The 19,843-nt window shown below is 39.6% G+C and overlaps 1 protein-coding gene across 2 annotated transcripts in view; it reads left to right on the forward strand.

Moving 5' to 3' along the window:
- Positions 1 to 18,713, forward strand: part of CDKL1 (cyclin dependent kinase like 1) — a 21,228-nt gene extending 2,515 nt beyond the window's left edge. Inside the window, exons 2-10 of one of the 2 annotated variants that reach the window (XM_087728827.1) lie at positions 1,196 to 1,476; positions 8,047 to 8,168; positions 11,533 to 11,605; positions 12,570 to 12,660; positions 13,597 to 13,797; positions 14,737 to 14,819; positions 15,464 to 15,520; positions 16,981 to 17,136; positions 17,940 to 18,713. In XM_087728827.1, the coding sequence (XP_087584953.1) occupies positions 1,309 to 1,476; positions 8,047 to 8,168; positions 11,533 to 11,605; positions 12,570 to 12,660; positions 13,597 to 13,797; positions 14,737 to 14,819; positions 15,464 to 15,520; positions 16,981 to 17,136; positions 17,940 to 18,047 (1,059 nt within the window). In that variant the 5' untranslated portion in view covers positions 1,196 to 1,308 and the 3' untranslated portion in view covers positions 18,048 to 18,713. The remainder of the gene's footprint in view (positions 1 to 1,195; positions 1,477 to 8,046; positions 8,169 to 11,532; positions 11,606 to 12,569; positions 12,661 to 13,596; positions 13,798 to 14,736; positions 14,820 to 15,463; positions 15,521 to 16,980; positions 17,137 to 17,939) is intronic. The other variant, XM_087728819.1, reaches the window with a different exon arrangement.
- Positions 18,714 to 19,843: the final 1,130 nt, after the last annotated feature.

Raw genomic sequence — 19,843 nt, forward strand, 5'->3', positions numbered from 1 at the left:
TAAATTTCTATATCACCATTTTTGTTATTAAAAAGAATCTCAAAATGGGTTATAAGTCATTACAAACAATTACATTTAAATTATCATCATCATCTTAAAAAAATGTAAATAACTTTTAATCACTATTAAATATGGTACAGAAAAGTACTGTGGTTCCAATTAAGCTTAAAGTCTGAAAAGGAGCACTTTAAAAGAAGTTCAGTTTCAACTGTTAACTAAGCAGGAATAGATTCTGCAATGGAGGTTTTAGTACTGGAAATGCCTTCATTCAGGTCATTATATTATGAATTGAGCAACTTCCAAGAGACATCTTTTGTAGATCTTTTGTAGCTGATGGACAACTACCAAAGGAGATATCCAGATCCCAAAGGTATCCAGGTCCCAAATTTATCAGATGCTGTGTGAGATTACAAGTACTGTAGAGATAAATCTAATTAAGAGAAAATTAAAGGCTTCCTGAACTCATGCTTGGCCCATGGGATCTACATTAATATCTCCAGGTCCTCTGCAGCAACTACAGAAATAGTTTCCCACTGACTTTTCCTGGGTGATTTCTTCAGCTTCTCAGTACAGTTTGCTTTCCTGGGCTTTTCTGCAGGCTTTCTATCCAGACCTGACTCTGCTTCATTTTTTTCAAAGTCATCCAAGATTGAACAGGTCCTATCAAGGCAATGACTAATTAGCTGAGTGAAAAAAAATAAAGGTGAAGGGTCAGTTTATACATCACATTAATTCATAATATGTTTGCTGGTTTTAGAAATCCAATGAAATGTGGGCGCTGCCATGTTAAATAGAAACTTTTCCAGAACAAACCACACTGTAATTTCAATCATTCCAGTTCATTTCAGTGGAACTGGTGGAGAAAAACTTCATTAAATTCTATTTAACTTTTTTCTAGCAAGAGGTTTTGGGAGTTTGCCCAGTGCTGTAGGGTAAATAGCAAGGTATTTCAAGCAACAGCGATGAAGCCACTTAAAAAGAAGTCTTTTTTTTTTTAATCCAATCTCCTGCTGGGTTATCAGGGGTGGGGGTTACTAAAGGGGGTTACTAAAGACTAGTGCATTCTTTGAAACAAAGTAAATATAGACTCGGATTGCTTGGTCCATTAAAGAATCAGTATGGTGTGGTTATGTTCCATGGATTCTATAGCTACTAACTCTGGCTGCAACCATATTTTTTACATTTGTCTTTACAGGTTTAAGATGATTGTGATCTTTTGCAACTTTTGAATTATTTAGATCCTCAAGGGAGACTCACCAGGTCTCGCTGACAGTGGATAACATCTTCGGAGATTCTTTTCTATTAGCAATGGAGAAATATGAAAAAATCAGTAAGATTGGGGAAGGCTCCTATGGGATTGTTTTCAAATGCCGGAACAAAGACACGGGGCAAATTGTTGCTATCAAAAAGTTCCTGGAATCTGAGGATGATCCTGTTATTAAAAAAATTGCACTTCGAGAGATTCGGATGTTAAAGGTAATGAACTGGAATCTGCTTATCAGAAACTTATTTGATTAAAGCTGTATGTGCTTTTCTATACATTTATTGTTTTTTTCCCCCCTGTAACTAATCCAATGGCCCATTTTATCTGAACATCACTGTGCTTTTTATGTTGCAAATATACTATTGGATGCCTGCCTAAGAGTCGTCCAGCTTTTGGAAACTTATCTTTAAAATGTATTTCATGGATCATTAACTATACATAAAGTACATGGATTATTCATTTGATGATAGATAGCTCTGATAAAAAGCCATGAGAAGCAGTGGAAAGAGTGGATATAAATAAGATTATTTATTTCCTCAATTTAAATATCATATGTTATAGATTTAGAATGAACATATTTTAACAATAGTGATTTTCATTTTGTATTCCATTCTGTTTGAGGACTTTTAATCCTACAAGACTGATAAGTCTCTAATGTAGACTTGATTAATTGTGATTAGAATAGTAAAAAGCTGTTTTATTCTTTTCAAGCTTCTTGTGGTACCTAGATTCGGGCCTCCTAAATCAATTTATGTAAATTCTTTACCACATATACTCTCTCATAGGTTCCAATCAGTTTACAATGAATTTTTATCATAGCTGTCTCTGAGAGATTCACAGCCTAAGAGTTATCTTAGGAAGAGAGTATTTGGCATTCAATGTATGTATTAAACACTTGTCCGTATGTCTCCCTTGAAAATTTTTCTGATGGTATGAGGGCCAAGGAATTTTTTTTAGAAAAACTTCTTACACACTGTCATTCTGATACTAGGCCTAAATATATTCCATTCCAAATGAAGCAAAACAGCATGTCAAGATAACCCCAATTGTGTAAAAGGAAAAAAACTGCATTTTATAATTGATGAGGTCTTAGTTTTCTTGGGTTTATTCTTCTGGTTAACCTATATGTCATTTGTTGACAAACTTTAGCACCAGTGGGCCACGGTTCAATCCTCCTAATAGTAACATCATTTGTTCTTATATGTTGATTTTTCAGTTTATATAGCCACCCATTTTACAACAACTCTGGACAACTAACACAACTTCAAGCATTAAATATAAATTATTACAAATTTACAATTTAAAAAAGCATATAAAAGAAGACCTTCAACTGCCCACCATTAGTATTAATTACTATAATCATTCGTATTGTAGCTTGTATTATTATTGTTTAGCAGAGAAAGCATATGCAAGGAACAAGGCACTGTAAAAATAGCAGAGACTCAATTTCTGCAGTAGTTTTCCTGCTAATTTTTGGATGCATATTTTTGTTTTCTCCAATAGATAATGGACAATCTCTCCTCTGTTCTCCAGCAATTTATCTCTGACTTTTGGTGGGGCAGCTCATGGGTGCAAAGAGGGGCTTAGAAGATAATCATGGCTTATGGATTGCCTGTTTTTATCTTTATTTGTTACCTCTGTCTTCTCTGCATTGTGCTATCTCACCAGCCATTTTCCTGATTATTTAAACTCTATTTCTGGAACAAGGAAGGGGAAGAAAAAATTAAACGAAAACTGATATTCTTACAGGAACTTATGATGCATCTTTTGTCTAGTTAGCATTTGCACAAAATAATAAGTTAGAGTTTCTAGGAATTAATGGGCATGAATCATCCTTCCTAGCTGAAAAGAATTATCCATGCATTACTTTACACAATGTAAATTGTTTTACATCAGCTTTGCCAGACTGAGTTACTTGATATATGTACATTAAGAATATAATGATTACATTGGTTGAGGACAGTGTGAGTTGTAGTCTGCCACAACTACAGAGTTCTGGCTTGACAAAGGTTGCTCTAGAACTAATCACACAATCTTTTAGGCCAGTGCATATATTTAGAATTTTGAGAACGTATCTCAGACACCCTTAGAATATACTGTTGTAGGAAAGACCAATCACAAATATTGATTTAGGAGAAAGTAACTTTAACATTGTACTACCATCACCTTTGACCCTTTGGGATTATTGAATTATTGGATTGGAAGGGGGCTTGGAGGTCTTCTAATTCAACCCCCTACCCAAAGCAAAAATCTTCAGACTGTCACAGACAAATAGTTGGCTGAACATTGCTTGAAACCTCCAGTGTTGGAGCACCTACAAGTTTAGGAGGCTGGTTCTTCTACTGCTTTATAACCGCCAGTCAGGAAATTCCTCCTACAGTAATTTTCAGTTTGGATATTTTTCTGTAAAGCTTCTCTCCCACGGTCCTTATCTCCCCACAGGTACTATAGAGAATAAATCCATACCCTCTTATTCTGCAATATATTGGAAGACTACTATTATGCCCATCCTGGACCCAGCCTTCTCTTCCTTAGGCTAAATATTCACAGTTTTCTTAACCATTTATAATTTTGTACACCTCAGTTACGTCCCCTCATTTGCTTCTTTTCTAGACTAAAACACACCAAATGTTGCAATCTTTCATTGTAGAAAACCTGCTGTGGCCCTTTGATTATTTTGGTTGTCCTCTTCTAGATCCATTATATCCTTTTGAAGTGCAGTGACCAAAACTTGAATACAGCATTCCACATGCTATATCCCACTTATGGAATATTGAGTGCAATAATAACTTCCCCAGATCTCAACCTTATGTATCTCTGTTGAGGCAGCTCAAGATTGCATTGGTTCTTTTAATAGCTATAGTATACAACTACATGCTTCATCTGTGGTCTGTCAGGACACCCAGATCCTTTTCACAAGTACGGCCGCTGAGCAAGATAGCATCTATCTTGACTCTGTAAATCTGATTATCAGGTCCATCTCTATGTATTTTTGCCTTCCTTTCCTTGATAAGATACATAGTATTAAAAAAAACATTTGGTGGTAGTCTTCTATTACTTTCATTTATTTGCTTCTGGGCTATACGTGGTGTATGGAAGCCTTCCTGAAAAGAAAGGGCAGTTATCTTATTTATTTATTTTTTTGTTAAAAGCCAAAATAATCTTTAAAAATAGTTGAATAAATTCAGATGAGACATAATTCAGTAATTTTGCAGTCAATATTAAATTGGTTTGCAGTTCATTTGTTGTTGCTAGTTGTGAAGTCATGTCTGACCCATCACGACTCCATGGACAATGTTCCTCCAAGCCTTCCTGTCCTCTACCCTCCATTTAAACTCACCCCTACTGCTTCAGGGACTCCATCCAGCCACCTCGTTCTCTGTCGTCACCTTCTTCTTTTGCCCTCAATCGTTCCCAGCATTAGGCTCTTCTCCAGTGAGTCCTTCCTTCTCATTAGGTGGCCAAAGTATTTGATGGCAGTTCATAAAGCACATCAAATTGTTTACAAGTTTAAAGTTGGAGTGGCATTGACTAGCTGTTTTCCAAGAGAAGTCCCTTAAAAGAACCATGATGCCCTGGCTTTTGTTCTACACCTGGCCATTTGTCTTGCAGGTGGAACAAGAGGAATAGAAAATGGTGTTTATCAGTCAAATGTTTATCCCCTGCATAATGCACAGCAACATGAAAAAGTAATAGGAGGTAGCAACTGGATGCTGGGTCAGTTGGCGAAAGTATTGTTGGATTAATATTGAGGAAACTCAAATGGACTTGAGTTTATCAGCATTTCACTAAGTGCTGAAAAGATGGTTGCAACCCCAAACCTTAAACCAGGATGTAGATAGAGCAAATTCGATTGCTTTCAATTTTTTAAATCATTATTATTGGTTATTCTACTATATATTAGCCACCCAGTGTTGTGTGTTGAGTTGGCAGCCATATATATTTAAATAACAAGTAAATTTATAAACCCAGTTTATTCTCCCTAAGCCAGGAAATTGCACTGAATGATTTTGGATATAGACATAGTTGCCTTGAATATAAAATTGGAGAAAGATGTGTTATATACCCAATGATTTTGAACAGGAGGGGCAAAATGTAAATATAGTAAATACATAATTAGATAATGGCAATTTCTATGTGTTTTCTGTGTTTTGAGGTCAGCAGAAAGTCAGGTGATTGCAAGCCTGCTTTAAACAGAGGTAATTTGGAAATGCCTAGATGTCCTTTAATGGACTTTTTCCTCCCTATTTTCCTTAGTTTTCACCTTTCCTGTCTGGGAAAGGGTATTTCTAATGATTTGAAGTGAAGTTTCTTGAGATTTCACTCACTTCTTCCCCTTCATATTGGGAAAAGCAAAGGACAAGCAAATCTTGCTCACTATATGTGAAAGAACTCTCTTTGCTCATGTAAAAATGAGGTTGGATGGTCTGAATATCAATACTTGGCCTGTTGATAGTTCCCCTCCCCCATGGGTATTTTTCATTTTTTTTAAAAATATCCATCCATCCATTTTATTAGCAGTGCACTCTTGAAATAAAATGAGCCTTGTGTGAAGAAAATGCCTTCTAGTCAACTCTGAAGGATAACCCCCAGTTCTAACTCTCCATTCAGATGATATTACCTTAAGCCTTTAGGCCCAGTGGAGGTAACCATAGGTCCTGTGGATATTTTACATTATAATTCCTCAATTTCAAAACTTTGGCTATGTTGCTGGCACAAGTGGATGTTGTACCACAAAGTCAATGAAGATATCAAGTTGCTTACTTCTCCTTGTGCATGCTTTAAATCCATAGTAGCGTTCAAATCTACCCTAGCTATCTGAAGAGATCCAGAAGTCTGATAAGCTATTGTAGAAAGATTAATAGGGATTTCTAAAGCCCAGGAAGAAATTCAATAGTGGGGGCAGCAGCTTATATCAGGAAAACAGGTGATAAATGGCCTTTGAAGGAACCAAGAAAGAGAGCTAGGGAAGCAGAGTATCTCAACAATTTTCACCATTCTTTGCCAATGGATCTGTGTGCTGAATTGTGTTGATTGAACAAGTGCAGGCCTGCTCTGCTGCCAGTTCTGAAAAACACTCTCTCAGTCAATAGTAACAGATTGTTTGTTTGCTAATTGTTGAACAGTGTGGGTTGAGATTTAATCCAGCGGGTGTGGGGAGACAGGATTCTTAATCCATCATTTTTCTGTGTTGTGTAAACAAAGAAAGAACAAAGGCTTCAACAACGCTATAGTCATTCAGATTTAAGAGATTAAATGAGCAGCGCCATTTACCTTGTCTGCCTTTAGGGTAAAAATGTTGGGTTAGAAATATATGAATATAAGGCTATCAATGGGGGGGGGAAAGGCTACTGGTGGTTATATATCAACTTTTGCATCAGAGGCAGGGTGCATCTGGATCCTAGTTGCTGGGAGACGTGCCTTGCCTGTGAGTTTCCTTCTGTGGGAAACATAGTGCTCCCTGTTTAGGCCTTTCATCCAATCCAGCACAATGTTTTATAAACTCTTATCAACACCGAAGCCTCGAGACCCCAGGGTGATATCTTGGTTTTTTTTTAAATCTGAAATCTCCTTTTTGTTGTTGTTTTGCTGTGTTGTTGTTGTATCACTCTCTGTTGAGTTAGTAGGACCTCTGAAGCAGATGTGAGCAGCCCATGATCTCATACTTATTTATTTAATAATATTCTCTTCCTATAATCTTTTAGCATAACCATTGGGTTCTGCTTTCAATCCAAACAAAGATAAAACATATACCATAAGTGCCATTAATACACAGCTGCAATTTTGTTGCCTTTTGTCTCACCCATACCATTCTCATTCTCCCTTTACTATCTTCCCTAAACTTCACAAAGCATGAAACTTCCTGTTAAAATATAGTAGGGGCTATTTTAGCTCTTCCAGGTTCACTTAAACAAAGACAAGATAGAGGGTTCATCTTGTCATTCAGATCATGTTACATGTTGCATTGTCAATAAAATTAAAATGCAAGTATTCAACCAAAATGTGGGATTTTTATGGTCATCCATCAAGACCAGAGGTGGGCTCCTACCAGTTCAGACTGGTTCAGCCAAACTGGTAGTGGTTTGCCGGCCTGGGTCGCCAGAACCAGCAGCGATCCCGGCCTGCCACGCCTCCAAACTGGTTCCCCGGTTGGCACGGCATGTTTTTTTTTTAATGTTCTGTGCATGCGCAGATCTATTTATGGGCAACTGTGCATGCACGCAAAGCACCAAATTGGGCACGCACTGAACCGGAAGTAATGCCAGCAGCAACCCACCCCTGATCAGGACATTTGTTTTTTATGATATTTTAAGAGGAAGTTTCATGCTTTGTGAAGTTTAGGGAAGATAGGAAACGGAGAATGAGAATCATATGGGTGAGACAAAAGGCAACAAAATTGCAGCTGTGTATTAATGGCAATTATGGTACATGTTTTATCTTTGTTTGGACTGAAAGCAGAACCCAATGGTTATGCTAAAAGATTATAGGAACAGAATAGAAATAAATATAGAAATAAATAAATAAATAAATAAAGTAAACAAACAAACACACACACACACACACAATGTTTAACTGAGGAGAACCTACCAGTATGTATTTTTGAGATAATTTGAGGCACGGTAATAAGGCAAAGCTGAATTAGTAATGAAATTCTGAGTAATGACTCTCAGACCTTTTTGCTTAATATGTTTTAGAATTAGACCACATTTTAGAATATTGATACAACATCTTTATTTCTTCAACTGAACTTGCTTCACAAATGTCACGTTATGCTTTTTTAGCAACTGAAGCATCCCAATTTGGTCAATCTTCTGGAGGTCTTCCGGAGGAAACGAAAGCTTCACTTGGTCTTTGAATATTGTGACCATACAGTCCTTCATGAGCTCGACAAGAATCCACGTGGGTAAGTTGCCGACTCATGAAATTCATAGAAACAGAGCCGTTATAATGTCCATACCTCTCCGCAGACTTTTCTTGCTAGATGTAACAGATCTGCAACCATCAATCCTGAAGGTTAAAAAAAGGCCACTGTGTAGTTGCCATGGATTAAGGCATGCTTGCAAAAGAATGGTTTGAGAGCTTGCTGTGGACTCTTGCAAAGGAGATAATGTGGCTGAGATGTATGCTAAAGAAGGGAAATAACTCCTTTTTAGGCTACTCCTGAGCATGGTCATCTCATGGCTGGTGTATTGCACTGCTGTGACAGCGCAACACAGCCGTTTGCCACTGAGGCTGTGCCTGGCTGTTCGGGTGCCTGCTTGCAAGAGAGCAGCCACCCAGCAACCCCAAAACAATACCCCCCCCCCTAATAAGACCCAATCAATATTTTGGGAGTCAAAAGAAAATAAGACTGTGTCTTATTTTCACGAAAACATGGTAGAAGGCCACCATATTCCAAAATTATTTTGGTTAGCTTAAATAATTAAAGAAGACAAAAACACTTTAAAAAGTGAGATTAGAAAAGATAGATAAAAATCACTCAGGACTTAAAGTACTGCATAAAACCTGTCAGGGACTCACAAACAGCTTAACTCCAAGCTTGTTCATAAGAGCAAACTTCCAGGTTTAATGTTGGGGATCTAAAGCACTCTCACTTTGTCCAATTTATTGATTGAGTGAAAGCCATTGGAGACAGATAACCAGATAACTATGAAGGGATTTATAACTGACAAGTGTGCACCCAGACGCCAAATGGCAACCAATACACTGGTTTTCAACCAGTAGTTGTGAACCTTTGGGAAACTCTAAATTGCACATTGGTCTCAAATGGGGAAGCACCATCCCATCCAAAGCAAAAGGTAACAAATTCTGAGATCCAGAGGCTCATAACAGCTACAGTGACTCAATATGAGAATAGCCTCCAGGCACCACTAGGCTTGTTGTTCCAATGCATTTACTCTGTGCATTAGTTCTTGTAAATAGTCTATTTCTTAAATACCAATCAGTAACTTTATAGTTTTAATTTTACACCATGCTGGAATGGCATATTAATGCTGTTCTTTTAGATAATTGCGAGCCACCCAGAGTCATTTGCAGCTATAAAAATAAATAAATCAAACAAATAATTGTTTACCATTTGCCGTAGGTTTATAAGATTCTAATAGAGTCTACACTAGAATAAAAAGGGCAATCAAACAATTAGAGCAGTGTTTCTCAACCTTGGCAACTTGAAGATGTCCGGACTTCAACTCTCAGAATTCCCCAGCCAGCGAATGCTGGCTGGGGAATTCTGGGAGTTGAAGTCCGGACATCTTCAAGTTGCCAAGGTTGAGAAACACTGAATTAGAGGATTAAGGTGATTCCTCTCTCTCAGAAAACCTATACAGCAGTGATGGTGAATCTTTTCAGCACCGAGTGCCAAACCGGAATGTGCGTGCACATGCGCACACATGTACACTCTTGCAGGAGCCCCAGAAATTCAAAGACCAGCTGGCTGGTGTGCATGTTTTTTCTGGCCACCTGGTCTTTGTGTTTCTGGGGCTCCATCATGCGTGAAGATCAGCTGGCCGGCGCACATGCGTACCAGAAACCAGAAGAGCATTTGGCAATGGCACGCATGCCCACAGAGAGGGCTCTGTATGCCACCTCTGGCATGCGTGCATTAGGTTCATCATCACGGCTATATAGTATTTGGAGTGTTTGGCTCAGAAAGTAGATAAGACAACATAACAAAAGTATAAATCAGGCATGACATAAGAAATGGGAACCTAATATATTTCTGGTTCAATAGTATGAGAGCTAGATGTCAATCACTGAATCTAGATGAGAACCAGTCTGATCCAGTGATTAAGGCTCCAGGCTAGGAGACTATATGAGTTCCAGTCCAGTGGTAGGATTCAGCCAGTTCGCATCTATTCGGGAGAACCGGTTAATAGCTTTCTAAGCAGTTCAGAGAACCGGTTGTTGGAAGAAATCTTTTGTTTTTTCCCACTTTACAGGGCTAATCCTGTAAGGAAGGAGAAAGGAAACATTCTGGTTTTGTTTCTAGCCTAATCTTTATTGCCCTGCTTACAGAAACTGCCTCTCCAGTTAACCCTTATTACCATTGTAACAACTAAGGTGAAGTGCCCATCGACCTGAGTGACATTGACTTGGCCATGCCCACATGATCACATGACCACTGAGCCCCACCTACCCAGCTGGACATTAGGGCAGAGAACTGGTTGGCAAATTATTTGAATCACACCACTGTTCCAGTCCCACTCCAACCATGAAAGCCAATAGGGTGACCTTGGGCCACTCACTCTCTCTCAGCCTTGATGGCAGGATATAAATAAATAAATAGATGAGAGTCAGAATATTAAAAAGGAAGTACTGATTCATTGTATATAACAGGGCATGGTTTTAAAATTGATTGCATACATAAATCTCATGTAATTCATTGTTATGGTTTTGAAAAGTCACTGGACAAATTCATAGAGGAATAAGCTACATGTTACTTTTGGAATGAAATGTATATCTGAAATACCATCCTTTAGGGAACAGTAGAGGGAAATGGTCCTTGGTCTTTACCTTTGGTCCATGCCTTTCTTTTTATTATTATTATTATTATTTTAAACACATAATAGCAATAGCAATAGCAATAGCAGTAGACTTATATACCGCTTCATAGGGCTTTCAGCCCTCTCTAACCGGTTTACAGAGAGTCAGCATATTGCCCCCAACAATCTGGGTCCTCATTTTACCCACCTCGGAAGGATGGAAGGCTGAGTCAACCCTGAGCCGGTGAGATTTGAACCGCTGAACTGCTGATCTAGCAGTAGCCTGCAGTGCTGCATTTAACCACTGCGCCACCTCGGCTCTTCACATCAACAAAAGCACATCAACAAAAACAAACACATAACTTAAAAACAACATAGGGACAATAAGTCTCACTTATTGGTCCATGCCTTTCAACAGTCACTTTCATCTAATCCTGAATTGTATTTTCATCTATATAAATATTTTTTTACTATTTTATTAATTTTTGTGTTAAATATTTGTGAACTATTTTAAATACTTGAAGCAGAATAAAAGTATTTAAGTAGCTGCATCTGGGAATTGTTTTCCTCCATTTCTTATTTGCACTCCAGCTTGCTTCTTACTTGCTCTTATTTTAATCATTAAATTCATTTTAAAAACCCACATTGAATATTCTAAATAGTTTGTCCTTAATTTTAAAATGAAAATACTGCATCATGTGTTGTGTGCATGTAGGAATCATCTAGGAAAGATGTTGAATTCTACACACATTGTTTTTGTTGCCTTTTCCATTTTTTCCCCTCCAGGGTCCCAGAACATCTTGTGAAAAGCATAACTTGGCAAACTCTCCAAGCAGTGAATTTTTGTCACAAACACAATGTAAGTCGTTCCATCCCAACATTGCCTCTTTCTGTTCTGCACTCACTGTATCAGTTTGTTTTTGCAGGGCTACAGACTTTGAGCTTACTAAATCAGAGAAATGTTTGTATTTCCGTCTTGTATGCTGTATTTCCTTGTACCTCATTGTTGCAGAACGAGATCTAAATCTTCACCTCTTACGTATAATTGCTATAATTATCTCAAGAGTGGATCAGCTAGATATAAAGCTGTTTTCCACATTTAAATCGTGTTTAGAGAAATGTTTTCATGGGGGATGGCTGATTTGTCTCCATTGTTGACATTTTGCCAAAAGAGGTAGAAGTGTCCCCCTTCCATGGTAAATTTCCTATCCCTTAAAAGAGAGGTTGGCAACTTTTTCAGGTTGGCATTTAAAAAATAATAATGCAAAAGATCATAGGTTTTAGTGATTCCTAGTATTTTGGTTATTTTAATTTTTGAACATGTATTATAGTAATTTTGATTGGATTGAATCTTTTGTGGAAGTAATAGCTACCATATTGCTTCCTCTTCTCCTAAAGTATGTTCTCCAAGTTTAGTAATTCTGGATTGTTGTTCCAGAATTCCCAACTTCTGCCCATGCTGATTAAGAATTTTATAGTTGCAGTTTGGGAAAACAGAATCTAAAATTCCAGATGATGGGGAACATGCATAGCAATTCATGTACAAATTTGTTTCTTAACACTTTGTTATATGCCAAAACTTCAAAGGAAGACAAATGTGACTGTCGTGCATTTCTTATGTCCTTATTTTCTCCACAAATGAAACAGGGTTGCAGATGTTTATTTCTTAGCAATCATACTTCAGAAAAAAAGTGAGAGGACCATATTGTCTCAAGAGTTAGATCTCAAGACTAGACTGCCAGAAGTCTGTGCCTGCAATTAATAAAAGGAAGCATTGTGTTTTCTCCTCGAACGTATCATTATGTCTCTCTTTCTATGTCTAGTGCATACACAGAGATGTAAAACCAGAGAACATTCTCATAACGAAGCATTTTGTCATTAAGCTCTGTGACTTTGGATTTGCTCGCTTATTAAGTAAGTTTATTATATGAAATTCAGTTCTCTTTCACTAGGCAGAGACCCTGCAACAATACATGAATGTATGATTTTTTTTCCTGTTTAATCCTGTTACTAATGTTTCTCTTAATGAATAAAAGGATAAAAACCACAGTTACTTTTTAAAAAATTTTTAAAGCACTTAATTAATTGAAAGTAATTACCCTTTTATTTATCCTTTATCTACTTTCATACTCATTTCAGAAAGGGTAAAAATGTAACACCAAAACATACAGATATAAAAAATCAAATGCAGATTTGTTAGCTATGTCAGAGACAGTACAGATGTTTGTTCCTAGTTCTGCAGAAGTCATTTATATAAATTATATTTCTGCAACTAAGTGCATGTGAACAAAAAAGCAATCCGACAACTGAATTACTGGTACTACAATATTCATGCAAAGACAAAATAAGAAGTTCAAAACATGTTACCTTTACTCTTTCTAAAAATGAGTACCAGAGTTAGTAAACAAGAGCAGGTTTGCTTCTTTTGTGAACAGTTGAGAGTGAACCTTACTGTATAGTATTTGTAATTCATTTATTATTTATAAATATCCTTTTATTTATATGAGCCTTGGTGGCGCAGTGGTTAGAGAGTAGTACGGCAGGCTACTTCTGTTGACTGCCGGCTGCCTGCAATTTGGCAGTTCAAATCCCACCAGGCTCAAGGTTGACTCAGCCTTCCATCCTTTCAAGGTGGATAAAATGAGGACCCAAATTGTTGGGGGCAATAGACTGACTCCGTAAACCACTTAGAGAGGGCTTTAAAACACTGTGAAGTGGTATATAAATCTAAGTGCTATTGCTATTTCCTTTGTCCTTGAAAGTAAGATTTAGACTAGAGAGAGTGTGTCTTTTGTCCCCTACTCTAAATGGTTCTTCTGTTTCTGCAATCCTTTCTTCAAATCCTTTCAGCTGGGCCCTGTGACTACTATACAGATTATGTGGCTACCAGGTGGTATCGTTCTCCTGAGCTCCTTGTAGGTGACACACAATATGGCCCTCCTGTAGATGTCTGGGCTATAGGCTGTGTCTTTGCTGAACTTCTTTCTGGCATCCCTCTCTGGCCTGGAAAGTCTGATGTGGATCAACTTTACTTAATCAGGAGGACATTAGGTAAGCGAGGGTTACCAAAAAACAGAAATACCTCTAAGTTGTCTGTTGTTTCTTACCTCCTCCTCATCCCCCACTCCCCACTTCTAGGGTGTTCATGTGAAGTTTGACTGTCTCCTGTGTAAACATCCTGGAGAAGCATGACATGTGTTCAGAGGTGGGTTCCTACCAGTTCAGACCCGTTTAGTCGAACCGGTAGTAACTTGGTGGCCTGGGTCGCTGGAACCAGCAGCGGCCCAGGCCTGCCATGCCCCTGAACTGTTTCTCTCAGTGGCGCCATAGGCACCACCATCTTGTTTTTACCTTCTGCGCATGCAGAGCAATTTTTGTTGCACTATGCATACTTGTGCAGTGTGCATCAAGCATGTGGGGGGTGCATCCCTGAGCGAACTGGCAGTAGCAACAGCCAGAACCCACCCCTGGATGTATTGCATTGAGTCATGGAACTATTTTGTTAATTGAAGTAAATTTTTGTATATGTTCATCAACTTTCTTCATCATGATACTTTGGAGAGAGGGAAGAAGAGTGACTATTGAAGGCATCCTTATTCCTTAAGGATTCCTACTTATTTCTACTTCATAAATAATAGTACCTATTACTATTCCTAATTCCTTATCCCCCCCCAAAAAAATTCAAGGATTGTTTACTTTTAAGTAACCTTTAGCAACCTGAAGCCTTTAAAGGCAAGAAAAGTAAAGCCAAAATCCAGCCCATTTTAAAGTGGGAGAGGTGGGAGGGGGAGGGGGATCAGCAAATTTGAAGAAAAGACTTTTTTTTTGCCAGTCCTGGGGACGAGTGTTTGGCTGGTTACCTAGGCACCCGTATATCTGAGTCAAGCCATTCTTCACTCCCATCTGCTTCTGTTGCAAACCTCACACCCGGATGAGGCCTTGGTGATGCAAATGTTTAAACTGACGGCACTATTTGATTCTTGTTCAAAGGTGATCTCATTCCCAGGCACCAGCAAGTCTTCAGCACAAACCAGTTCTTCAGTGGGGTGAGGATACCCGACCCAGAAAGCATGGTGAGAGCTGCCCTCCTCAGTGGTCTTACACAAGCATAGCACGGTATCACCACTGGACCCGAGTTATCAGGATGGCAAAAATGTGGACAACCAACAGATGCCCAGCAGAGAGAGAGAGAAAAACCCTGTAGCTGGCAGCCTAGACAACAATAGCCTGAGAAAACAGAGCTAGCTTGCAAGCGTTTTCTCCTCTTTTCAGTGCAAGGAGCAGTGTTTTTGAAGGAGCAGAAAATACTGCTTTTACAGATTAGCTATTTAGGGACCCAGGACGTTGCTTGGTTACCAATTGTTGCCTAAAAAGAATGGGTCACTTTTGGATATGACTCTAGAGAGACATGTAACTAGGTGCAGTCTGGAGGTCAACACCCAAATTGGTTTCTAGGAGGGGGGAAGGATTGCTATTGGAAACAGAAAAGAAAGCTGCAGACTGCAGGACTTGTGATAAAAAGCTGCAAAGCAGAAGAGCCAATTTATTTCTTTAATTCTCTCATCTGTCCTGGGAACCATTCCCTTAAAAGAAAAACGCATGTTTTGTTTTGTTTTTTCTTTTTTTGTTATAGGAATACAATGGGGTTGGGAAATCCTTAATAACTATGAAGAAGATTCCGCTGATATTTATTTTCCTTTTTTTGTTGTTTAACTAGGAGCCACTAGAAATGAAATTCCCCACTATTTCCTATGCTGCTCTGGCACTAATGAAGGTGAGGAAAACATCTTGATGTTTGTACTCATTTATTGGGGCTCATAAATGCAGTACCATCTCGCATGCAGAGGTGGGCTGCTGGGGGTTTGGGAGAACATCTAGCTAAGATTCTGTGCAGTTCGGAGAACCCCAAAATCCCACTCCTGGCTGGCTCCGCCCATCCCTCCCCTCCCAGGTGTCCCTATGTGGCCCGTTTTGAATGCAGGTAAGTGCACGGCACGCACAGAGGCTCGAGGAGGGCAAAAATCAAGCTTACCGGAGGCCTGTTTCCGGCCTCCGGAGGGCCTCTGGTGGCCTCCCAGAGGCTCAAGGAAAGCCTCCGGAGCCCAGGGAGGGCAAAAACGCCCCCCCCCATGGTGCAGGCTGACTAGGCCATGCCCACCATGGCCACATCCACCCAGCAACCGGGCAGAGAACCTCTTGCTAAAATTTTTGAAGTCCACCCCTGCCAGAACTATCTTCAAATTTATTGCAATCACCCCTTACACAGTTGATATTCAAATTTACTGCAGATTACCTCCCAAAATCCCTGTTAGATGGTTAATAAGGAAGATGGTGGGGAAAAGTGCAAGGATCAAAAGAAAAGTTTCAAATGGAATATTTAGATGTGATACACTTTTGGTCTGAGAAAAACACTGAAACTGAGGGTGACCTCAAATTGTTGCTGAAATGCAACTCACTCGTTTGTGTTGAATGGGGTTTTGGCAGTTGTACTTCAACAACAAGTACAATTAGACTTGGAGAAACAGGTCAAATCTAAACAAACACCCATTTCTGAAGCACCTAGGAAAAAGCTGGGTGGTCACCTGTTAGTAGGAGGTAAAGGTTCCCTCACACATATGTGCCAGTCATTCCCAAATCTATGGGGGGCGGTGCTCATCTCCATTTCAAACCTGAAAAAGCCAGAACTGTCCGAAGACATCTCCATGCTCATGTGGCCAGCATGACTAAATGCCGAAGGTGCACGGAACGCTGTTACCTTCCCACCAAAGTGGTCCCTATTTTTCTACTTGCATTTTTACATGTTTTCAAACTGTTAGGTTAGCAGAAGCTGGGACAAGTAACGGGAGTTCACTCCGTCACATGGCACTAAGGATTCAAACCGCCAAACTTTCTGACAAGTTTAGGGTCTTAGCCACCATTTTCAAACTTAGTGTGTGTGACTTTGAGAATAGAAATCTCATATTACCCTGAAAATATTTTTTTTCTAACATGGGTAAAAATGTGAAAACAATGTTTGCTGGAATGTGTTCCTCTTTGGAAATAAATTATCTACTTGTTGTTTATTGATAGCATTCTTTATAACATGGGTTTTGTTGATGCTTGCATCTGAAGTGTAATCATTGTTTTACTCTCTGCAGAGAGAAATGCATTTCGTTTTCCTAAATGCTCTTTTGAATCCATAATTATATGTTAGTCGGTATGTGTTTCAGTTTCCTCCTGCTTGTATTGTCTCAGGGCTGTCTCCACATGGATCCCACTGAAAGGTTGACCTGCGAACAGCTCCTTCAGCATCCTTATTTTGATAGCATTCGGGAGGTAGAACTTGGGAGGGAACGAGAAAGATCCATTACACGGAAACCAACCCGGCCACCTCGAAGGCATGTGCCTGGGGTAAGACACACTAAGCAATGCAAACTACAGCAAAGGAGCCCCTCACCCCTTGTTTGTGATTGTTACCTCACCTATTTACTCCCATGTTCAAGACAATTTGACATTAAAAAATCAAACCCAAAATGAAAATCTGTTTAGAATAATTAGCATTAGTAAAAACTTTTCAGAAGCCATCTGCTTTTGCCATTTTATTAAATACAATACTTGAGGAGTAGGGAGCCTCAGGATTCCAGTGTTGAACTTTTCTGAGAACTTTTCTTTGCTGGTAAATATAAAATTTAACACAAAAATAGTTTGTTGTGAAGGCAACTGTCTGTGAAGGCTCCTGGATTGGGGCTGAAAGGCGAAAGCGGAAGACGTATGACAGTGATGGCTAACCTTTTTGACCGTGCCCTTACCCATAATGCAATGCGTTCGCCCAAGCCCCCACCCATGCACGTGCATCCTGAGACCAAAAACAGGGCACGGGTGTGATGCTCCCCCATCTCCCCATGCATCTGCGCGTGACACCACCACCCCGGACCCAAAAATCAGCTGGATGGTGGGAGCCATGCACACATGCACGGTGGAGTGAACCTGGAGTGACGGTTCGCATGCCCACAGAGAGAGCTATGCGTGCCACCTATGACACGCGTGCCACAGGTTGGCTATCATGGCAGTATGCTGTCCCATATTTGGGTAGACCAGGTTGCCCCGATTTAAAAAAACACTTTTTTTTCTGAAAATCTTGCATTAAAATAGGCTAAAATGAAGGGCAGGTGCATGTCTTTCAGTGAATCATAATTTATACTCTTATCTTTCAGTTACAGTATCTGCCCCAATTAACCAGCAGCAACATTTTACCTGCTTTGGATAACAAGAAGTACTACTGTGGAACAAGAAAACTCAACTACCGTTTCCCAAACATCTAAAAAAAAGGAGATGTCACATCTAGTCCATTCTGTGTCTTCTTGTGTTCCCAACTATGAAAAAAAACCTTGGAAGACAATTACAGTATCTACACTGGCATCAGCTAAAGCAAAACCATAATGTTCTGGCTGAAAAGTGACAAACCTTGGGAAGGAAATATGTGTCGAATGCGCAAAAAGACACACACACACACACAAAATGTGTCAACGAAAGGTTTGAAATAATTTACCAGAGTTCATTCAGGAAAATGGTATTTGGGCCTCTTGAAAAATTGTATCTCTAACTTGTAATTTATACTTTGTGAGGCAAGAATTCTTGCCCTCTGCTGCAGCGGGAATCGGTGGAGGAGATCCATACATGCCAAATATATTTCATTCACAAAATCCCCTTGTGTCAAAGCAGGAGAGAACCCCGGGTCTTATACTAGAGATGTAGCTAGTTTCCTTGGCAGGCTGAACCTGCAGGCTCTTTGTGCAAGCAGGGTGGAGGGTTGGCTTTGGAGGTTACAGACGAGAACCAGAAATGCCTGGATTCGAACTTTTTCTTTGTCCCTGTTTTTGCAACAAAATGTAAAGAAGATCTTTAATTAAACATTTTGTTTCTTTCAATTGTAATCAATGTTATTTTTACCTAGAATAACTAGAAATAAAATAAAATTTTAATATGTATATTTTTTCACAGGTTTCATTTAATTGCCTGAAATGGTATAGGTTTCGTGCCCAAACAGGGGGTTGAACTAGAACAGGGGTCACTAACCTTTTGGACCTCAGGGACCACTAAATTCATAACTTTAAATCCCGTGGACCACTAATGTGATCTGCCTAATGACTGGCTGGGAGGGTGTAGCAATGTGGTCATGTGACTGGGTGGGTGTGGCCAACTCAATGTCACTCACATTGAGGGGCGTGTTGCCAGCCTCTACTCGCCACGCCTGCCTGCCTGGCCTCCTTAGGGCTCCAACAGGAAGCAGTTGCTGGAGCTAAGCAGACACCATGAGAAAGAGTTGGCAAAACAGCCCAGTTCAAATTGGATCTGACTGAAAAGGAGGCTCAGAGGAAGCACCTCACTGAGGATTAGGAGAATTGGCTTTCCAAGCAGAGGCAAGACCTGCAGGAGTGCAAGGACACGTACTGGCCCCTGGACGCTCAGTGGGCTGTGATGGTCAGTCAGTTCCAGGCCATGATGTAGTCCCACTGGAACAAGGCCCTCTGGCTCTTTGCCACCAGTGGCACTACCGTCCAGCCTTTGCCCAAAGCCCTGCACCAGGAGGCTGAAGCGGATCCCAAGTTGGAATTTCTGCTTCCCTCTGACCCTCACAAAAAGACCCCAAAGGGGGAGACTCTCTGCAGCAACACAAACGTTCCTTGCATGTATCCGGCCCAGGGGCCATAGTTTGAAGACCCCCGATTTAGTGCAATGAAAAACCGCAAATAATTTTTCTGTGGACTACCAAAATTTTCTGATGAACCACCAGTGGTCTACAGACCACCAGTTGGTGACCGCTGGACTAAAAGACCTCCAAGGTCCCTTCCAACTCTTTATTCTATTCTAATTTATTAAATATGCTCTCCAGCATATTTTAAAGGCCACTTTCTATCAAAACAAGAATCAGAGAAATGATGTGGCCTCTGATGTTCAGCTTCAGAAACCTCATCATCATTAGTTATGCAGCATTTATTATTGTGTGTTAGCATCCTCAAATTCCGCCTTTATTTATAATAGGAAAAAATTAATTCAGAACACTTTTAATTATGACTATATGGGCCAGCAATATCTATATCTATCCCATAATCTCAAC

The sequence above is a fragment of the Thamnophis sirtalis genome, unplaced genomic scaffold (assembly GCF_051295495.1).
Source record: "Thamnophis sirtalis isolate CommonGarterSnake01/CBP01778 unplaced genomic scaffold, rThaSir2_p1.2 scaffold_1, whole genome shotgun sequence".
NCBI lineage: Eukaryota > Metazoa > Chordata > Lepidosauria > Squamata > Natricidae > Thamnophis > Thamnophis sirtalis.